The 8906-nt window shown below is 38.7% G+C and overlaps 1 protein-coding gene across 1 annotated transcript; it reads left to right on the top strand.

The window, feature by feature from the left end:
- The first annotated feature begins 2848 nt into the window (after positions 1 to 2848).
- LOC108778974 (uncharacterized protein K02A2.6-like) lies at positions 2849 to 7207 on the top strand. The gene has a single exon (XM_018546304.1). The coding sequence runs from the start codon at positions 2849 to 2851 to the stop codon at positions 7205 to 7207; it is 4359 nt and encodes a 1452-aa protein (XP_018401806.1).
- Positions 7208 to 8906: the final 1699 nt, after the last annotated feature.

An 8906-nucleotide genomic window follows, 5' to 3' on the forward strand; every position in this document is an offset into this window, starting at 1 on the left:
CGGCCTTCGGCCTTCGGCCTCCGGCCACCCCCCCGCACCCACACCGTCGTCAGAGGTCTGCCCCGACAGTACTATCATAGCAACAGTACAATCGTAGAGGTCGTGTGCTTTTGTGCGGAGGGAGGAGGGGGGAGTGAAAGTTATTTCCCGTGGAAAGTTCAACGTTTATACTTATGTTCGCTCTTCATTTACGAGCTTACCATTGATATTACGAAGAAAATGCATAGAACCTTTTTTGTACATAATTTTATGTTCTTTACTTTTTGTTTGAAACATTTTCTTGTCTGATGCGTATTTTTTGAAATAAATGCAAAAAACTAGAAAAAATCATGTTTTTTGACAGTTTTTTCAAGATAGCGGCTTCAATGTGTCCGACCGCCAAATTTTATTATCATATTCGTAATCAGGAAGCAAAAATACATCGGAAACACATAGTTACGATTTTTTTTCGAGGGAAGTAGTCTTTCCGAAGGTTTACCTTATCTTTTTTTACATAACATTAATTTTATAATATATTTGTAATAAGGCTTAATAAATTTCATAATAGTAGGAAAGAGGGCTACAAGCCACAAAAATTAGTTATTAAATAATATACATAGTCCTCCCAAATTTACGCGCCGAACAATCGTCGGTTTTGAAACGTAACTCTAATAATCTAAAACTACTGTAAATAATTAAATCTTTTTAATTACTTCTTATATATTGCCGAACAATCGTCGGTTTTGAAACGTAACTCTAATAATCTAAAAATACTGTAAACAATTACATAAATAATTAAATTTTTTAAATTATTTCTTATATATATATTGCGAAGAATATCACATAATTTTGGTGTTTCGTCTCGGCTTCCACTACTGGACTCATTATTGAGGCATTTGTAATGGAAGCCTACTTTATACACCTGAGAGAGTAATTTAATCGAGATTCTATATGAAGAGATATACGCGTATCAAAGCACTTGCAAGAATTTGCGAATATCGATAGATCTCTCTGATGGCGGGTCGATGTAATATTCTTCGCAATATTTATTTAAAGTAAGACCTACGTCTTTTTCTGGCTTTACGCGTATTTAACAAATATTAAAATCTTGTCAGACCGTACAAGTGATAATGAAATTTAATGTGTGATCATGACGCATATTTTCGTCCGCGTTAATTAAAATATGTTTATAATAAGGCTCATTAAATTTAATAAGTGTAGGAAAACGGGCTACGAGCCACAACATTCGTTATTAAGTATTATACGTAGTGACACGTATATATAATTTAATAACGAATTTATGGCTCATATCCCCTTTTTCCTACTATTATTAATTTTAAATTTTGGTTTATACAAATTAGGAAATTGCATTATATATAATAGTAGGATTAATGTACATACATAACGTTAATTTAATGATATTTATGAATTTTGTAGATTGTACACATTAATGGAGCAAAAGCTAGGAAAATAAAAATACCAAAATTTAATCGAGGTACAATGGGATATGAGTTAATTGTTCGTTCTAATACAATTACAAATAATTTGGGTTCTTATAATATAAAGAATATGATTAAAATGACACAATCACAATTGGTTGATTTTGTGACATTTCGAAGTATTTTAATTCTTATATAGTGTTTCACTAAGACAAGATTTCTTGTTTTGAAGAACATTTCTTGTTTTGTCCTGATTTTCAAGATAAGAAATTACGTTTTTCTTGTCTTGAGCATTTCTAGACACTGCATTTCTTGTCTTAATCTCAAGAAACTTAAATTTCTTGAAATTTTTTTTCTTTTTAAATAGGGCCTTTGTGGCTCTTTAGCTGCGTTCGGCAATGCAAATCTGAAGCGTCGGAGTGCTCTTTTTCTATAATGCACGTGACATATGCTATAATATAAGAGCAATCAGACGCCTCAGATTTGCTATTACCGAACACAGCTTTTGACTACGTCGCGTTGGTCACGCCGCAAGCGTTCGGCTTTTAAGGTGCCTTTTCATGCGACGCTGAAACGCTCCTTTTATAGCGTCAAGAAATATTGAACCTAACCTTTGTAATCTATAATAACGAGGAGACAGTAGATTTCTGCCGTGTACGTGTGTATTGTGGAATTTTAACATGTTTAATTATAAATATCACGCATGGATGACAGAATGCGTAAATTTAATTTAAAAAAATAAACGGGAAAAGAATGTAACTGTAGCAGCTTTGTCATTAATAATAGCATTAATTAAAAAAAAGAGACCATACACTCGAAAACGTTACTGGATTGAACCTGTATTATTTCAAAAAGTATAGATTTTATAATAAGATATTCCTGTTTTATGACTTGAAGATTTACGATTCAGAAATTACTTTAGAATGTCGTCAACTCAATTCGAAGAACTTTTAAGCATCATTGCGGTCCTCATATGGAAATTAATATAAACTTTCCAATTAAAACAGAAATAATTATGAGAATTAGTCCGCTAACGCTAGAAAGTTGGATAGAAACGAACTTTTTAGCGTCAACCATAGATAAAATTACATAGAGTTGTAACGATGCCCCCGAAAGAGCATCGCTCCCGGCAAAATTTCCCAGCCGGATGCCGCTGCATCAAGCCTGCGATGCGGCGATGAGGGCGCGATGCGCCCGAATATATTTTTGTTACCTACGCCTATGCCAAACGTCACGACATGCGCGGCTAGGCAACGATCTGTATGTCGACAGTCAGAAGGTCGACACCGGCAGTTGTGTTTAGACATTCAAAATAGACACACTCTTTACTATTAGTACTAGGCTTTCCGCATATTCCGATTAGCACATTAAATCTCAATAAAATAAGAATTAAAGATTAGTGACAAACACAACAATTGGCGACGAGGATAATGGAGTTTAAAGAGGCACTCATGGCACTCACGCAGCAGCAACAATTGTTCATGCAACAGCAGCAGCAGCAACAAGTACTCTTGCAGCAGCAAATGAAGCAACAACAGGATTTTATGAATCACATGTCTACGATGTGGACTAAGTCAACGGATTCTTCGCAGAGGAATGCAAAAATGGAATCATTAGCAAATTCCATGACCGAATTCATTTACGATCCAGAAAATAATTTGACTTTCGATGTTTGGTATGTAAGATATCAAGGTCTATTTCAAGAGGACGCACAGGATTTAGACGACGCATCCAAGGTCAGACTTCTATTACGAAAAATAAATACAATTTCGCATAAACAGTATGTTGATTACATTCTGCCAAAGATATACAAAGACTTTGATTTCCAAACCACAGTGAGCAAACTCACACAATTATTCGGAAAAAAAAGTTCTCTTTTTAATCAGCGATATGATTGCATGAATACGACAAAATCACCAAATCAAGATTTCGTTTCACTTGCAGCGCTAGTAAACAAACGTTGCGAGGAATTCAAAATTTCTACAATCACTGCCGATCAATTTAAATGCCTTATTTTTGCATGTGCTTTAAGATCGCCTGCGGAAGCCGATATACGAACAAAACTTCTCAACTTAATCGATACAAAGTCAGATACACTTACAATTGACGATCTTACAAGAGAATGTCAGCGATTAATCAATCTCAAGCATGACACATCAGTGATTCAAAACCAAAAATCGACAGAGTCCAATGCCGTAGCGATTGTCAAAACTGATAAACAACGTAAACCGCAGGTGACAAACTCAAATAAATCAAGGAATCTGCAAGGTAAGAAACAAATCAAAAATTCTTTACCTAACAAAGATTCAACACCTTCAACACCGTGTTGGTTTTGCGGACAATTGCATTATTCTAAGTTTTGTACTTTCAAAAATCATAAATGTCAAAAATGTAATACTGTCGGTCACAAAGACGGATATTGCGCTTCAACTCAGAGAGTCAAAACGAAAACAAATAACGAAACGGCAAATCAAAACGTCAAGACGATTAAGGTCAATCAAGTAAATTCAAATCTTACTCGCAAATTTGTGAATATTTCGATAAATAATCAACCAATTAAACTTCAACTTGATACGGGATCAGATATTACCATTATATCAGAAAAGATTTGGTCTTTGTTGGGAAAGCCTACAGGTTGTTCAACGTCTCATGTTGCACGTGACGCGTCGGGAAATCAGATCAATTTCAATCAAGAAATTTATTGTGAAGTAACCTTGAACGGAGTTATCAAACAACTACGATGTTTCGTAACAGCAAATTCGGATCTCAACATCATGGGTCTCGATTGGATCGCAGCTTTCGATTTATGGCAATGCAGTCTCAATAGCTTCTGTTCCAAGATCCATTCTCAAGCAGATTCGACGCACTTTGATATATCCTTCATTAAAGAAAATTTTAAAGAGGTTTTTTCCTCTCAATTAGGTCGTTGCACAAAGACTAAAGTCAAACTGAATTTAAAAAATAATTCAAAACCTATTTTCAGACCTAAGAGACCGGTTGCTTACGCAATTTTACCTTTAGTCGACGCAGAGCTTACAAGACTGGAACAAAATGGAATCATTTCACCAATCAAGTATTCAGACTGGGCAACTCCAATAGTTGTAGTAAGAAAAAAAAATGGAAAGATTAGGATCTGTCCGGATTTCTCAACTGGACTTAACGAATCATTGGAACCTAATCGTTATCCACTTCCATTACCAGATGAAATATTTTCGCAACTGTCAAACTGTAAGTATTTCAGCCAGCTAGATTTGTCAGACGCATTTCTTCAAATTGAAATAGAGGAGCAATCAAGGCATCTTCTAACAATCAATACTCACAGAGGTTTATACGTTTATAATCGTTTACCTTTCGGAGTCACCATAGCTCCAGGTGAATTTCAATCAATCATGGATTCAATGATATCTGGACTAGAAAACGTTTTTGCTTATATTGATGATATTGTTGTGGGTGGAGCTACAGTTCAAGAGCATAATCAAAACTTAACTTATTTATTAGAGCGAATAAAGGATTATGGTCTACATCTGCAAATAGAGAAATGTTGTTTCTTTACTACACAGATCAATTATCTGGGTTATGTCATCGATGGACAAGGATTACATCCAGATCCTACAAAAGTCGAAGCAATTAAAAACATGCCTGAACCACATAATTTAACTACATTACGTTCGTTTTTAGGAGCAATCAATTATTATGCACGTTTCATTTCAAATATGCACATTCTTAGACGTCCTTTGGATAATCTTTTAAAAAAGGATTCTAAATGGAACTGGTCTCCAAAATGTCAAGAATCTTTTAATCAATTTAAGAGAATTCTTTCTTCAAAGCTCTTATTAACTCACTACAATCCTCAGCATGAGATTATTGTAGCAGCAGATGCTTCAAATGAAGGATTAGGAGCATGCATTCTTCATAAATTTCCAGATCATTCGATCAAGGCAATCAGTCACGCCTCAAGGAGTCTCACAGAAGCAGAACGTAAATACAGTCAAATTGAAAAAGAGGCATTAGCAATCATTTTCGCAGTCACGAAATTTCATAGAATGATTTTCGGAAGACAATTCATCCTTCAAACGGATCACAAACCATTACTTCAAATATTTGGTAACAAAAAAGGAATTCCGTCGCATACAGCCAACCGTCTTCAACGATGGGCACTTCAATTATTATCTTACGATTTTAAAATCGAATACATCAAGACGACAGAATTTGGACATGCGGATGTTTTATCAAGACTAATCAGTCATCAACAACGTCCTGAAGAGGATTTTGTAATCGCTTCTGTCAAAATGGAAACAGATTTATTCTCAGTCCTCAATGAATCACTTCAGTCCTTTCCAATCACATTTCAACAAATCAAGGAAGCAACTAAAGAAGATGACATCTTACAAAAAGTTATCAACTTTACTTTGAATTCATGGCCTCAGAATGTAGATGATTCGGATTTACAACCATTTTTCCGCCGTCGAAACTCACTAACCGTGATTCAAGAATGTCTTCTTTTCAACGACAGAGTTGTAATTCCTCAACAATTCCATCAACAAATTCTCAAACAATTGCATAAGGGTCATCCTGGAATGGAGCGAATGAAAATCATAGCACGTTCGTACGTATATTGGCCAAGGATAGATCAGCAAATAGAAGAATTTGTCAGAAATTGCAGAAATTGCACACTCGCCGCGAAATCACCTATCAAGGTACCATTATCAAGCTGGTCTCTTCCTGAAAAACCATGGCAAAGAGTTCACATAGATTTCGCAGGACCGTTAAATGGAGAATATTATTTTGTTTTGGTCGATGCCTTTTCAAAATGGCCTGAAATAGTTCCAACGCAAACAATCACAGCTCAGCGAACTATTGATATTCTTCAAGAAATTTTTGCAAGATTTGGTGTCCCTGAAAGTCTAGTTTCAGATAATGGAACTCAGTTCACTTCAGAAAAGTTTCAAAACTTTTGTCTTTTACAGGGAATCGATCATCTGCATACTCCACCGTTTCATCCAAGTTCTAATGGACAAGCAGAACGTTTCGTAGATACATTCAAACGGGCACTTTCAAAATGCGAGACAGAGGGGAAAGAAGTCAAGAAACATCTCTGCACTTTCTTGCAGTATTACAGGTCAACTCCAAATCCTAATGTTCCACATCAAGTATCTCCCGCGGAAGCCTTGCTTGGAAGACCAATGCGAACAACGTTAGATCTGCTTAAGCCTTCGAAATGCTCAGTTGCTCAACCTGAGAAACCGCTGTCAAAACAAAAGCAAGAAGAACAATACAACAGGAGACATGCAGTCAAATCAAAAAAATTTGAACCAGGAACAAAAGTTTATGTTCAAATTCACACTTACAATAAATGGTCGTGGATTCCTGGGGAAATAGTCGAAAAAGTTGGAAGAGTTATCTACAATGTACTTGTCGACACACGAAGTCGCTTGGTTCGAGCTCATGCGAATCAAATCAAGTTTAGAGCTATCAAGGACAATGACGACTCATCTCAACAGCAAGAAATTCAATTACCACTTGAAATATTAATCAATGCCTTCGATCAGGGAGGAAAACAAGAGAACATTCAAGAAACTACCTCTGTTCCTCAAGGAAATTCTACTTCACCTCAAATTCTAGAAGACCTCAACCAAGAACTATTGCAACCTCAAGAAGCGTCTTCACAACCAGATTCAGGTCAACGATCGGAACCTGTGCAACAGGAACAACCAGTGCTTAGGCGCTCTCAACGCAATAGACGTCGTCCACGTAAACTGGAGGATTACCAGTGTCACTCTTCCAGATAGGGGAGGTGTTACCTACGCCTATGCTAAACGTCACGACATGCGCGGCTAGGCAACGATCTGTATGTCGACAGTCAGAAGGTCGACACCGGCAGTTGTGTTTAGACATTCAAAATAGACACACTCTTTACTATTAGTACTAGGCTTTCCGCATATTCCGATTAGCACATTAAATCTCAATAAAATAAGAATTAAAGATTAGTGACAAACACAACAATTTTTAACGAATAAAGCATAATTCACAGGTACAGCAGCCGCCGTTATAGCCGCCGGTCTCATCGGGAGATTTCGGCCGCCGTCGAGGACCGTCGATCGGAAAACTTCTCCCGCGAGAAGCCGATCGACGGGGAATACCGAGGGTGGCCGGAATTCTGCGAACGGGGCTGGCGCCTGTAGTATATAAGATACCGCTCCGAAGGTGGCTCGCGCGCTTATTCCGACAGCACCTCGATCCGATCACAAGCTCCTCGACTCCGATCCGCTACTCCGAATCTGCTCAACAGACACGAACAATTTGTTTCCGACGAAACCTGCGGTAGGGTGTACCCTGCCTCCGCCGGGCGTTCCCGGTCGCCGGACAAACCGTTTCCAGTCTGCACTACTGCTATGGGCGCTTCTACGATACCTGCCGAGAACGCTCGGCGGAGCTGGAGAACTCTCCGGCCCGGTTTTCCTGGTGTCGTATTCGGCTCTAGGAGGTCGGATTCGTGATCAGGATCTGGTCGGAACAGGAATTACCCGTTTCTCCGTAACGCGGCATTTTTATATTACCGGAAATGCCGCGTTCGTGGGCTTTCGGATTCGCTCGCGTTTTCTCGTTGTCCGCGCTTCGCGATGCGCGGGACTAACAATAAGTCCCAAGAAGTGGGTGTCCGCGGCGATCGATCTATTTCGGTTTCGCTCGGCGGTGCTCGGCGTTATGCGGCCGTTACTGCCGCTTGTACCTGCGAATTATGCTTTGTTTTTTTATCGGGCGCTATGCACCCTCATCACTGCATTGCGCAGCAATGCAGCGGCGTTCGGCTGGGTGGTGTGTGCCGGAACGATGGGGGATGCATCGTTACAGTGTTTCGTTAAGCTGCATAGCGTCTCGTTTATACCATTGGTCGTTATTTTTTAAATTATTGTAAGTACTTATATCTCTGTCTCTCACTGTTTTCTTTTTCTTATTTACTGTCTTAGTTTAACCTCTATTTTTCCTCATTTTATTTATGTTCTTTGTTCTTGATTACTAATACAGAAATAAATAATTGCAGTAATATTTCAATTATATAAACCGTTATAAACGTAGAGAGAATAGAGGGAAAGATATGAATCAACTCGCATGTTGCAAATGCAAGCGTTTTCTGTCGCGCACGACACTCATCTGCACATTTTGCAAAACTAATAATAACACGCATTTTTCCGGTTGTGCGGGCTCTGCGCCTGGTGCTTCCTCCGGTGCGACTGGATCTCCCGCTGTGTCTTCCGAGCCGTCGGCTTCTCTGGTTTCATGCGTTATTGAACCTCAATCCATCCAGGCATCTGTCCCGACAGACTCTACGTCGGCGCTGCCGGACATCGGTGCTACACTGTCCGAGCTGAGGGCTGCGCTTGCCTCTTTCTCTGCGACTCAATCATCTTTGGACGATCGTGTTGCCAGACTCAAGGCTGGGCTTGGGGCTCGTGATAGAATTGAGCGCAAACTGGAATCGCTGGGTGC

Source organism: Cyphomyrmex costatus, unplaced genomic scaffold (assembly GCF_001594065.2).
Source record: "Cyphomyrmex costatus isolate MS0001 unplaced genomic scaffold, Ccosl1.0 scaffold536, whole genome shotgun sequence".
In the NCBI taxonomy this organism is placed as follows: domain Eukaryota; kingdom Metazoa; phylum Arthropoda; class Insecta; order Hymenoptera; family Formicidae; genus Cyphomyrmex; species Cyphomyrmex costatus.

Bases quoted from the DNA above. Each gene is read 5' to 3' on its own strand.
- LOC108778974 (XM_018546304.1), top strand. From the start codon at position 2,849: ATGGAGTTTAAAGAGGCACTCATGGCACTCACGCAGCAGCAACAATTG.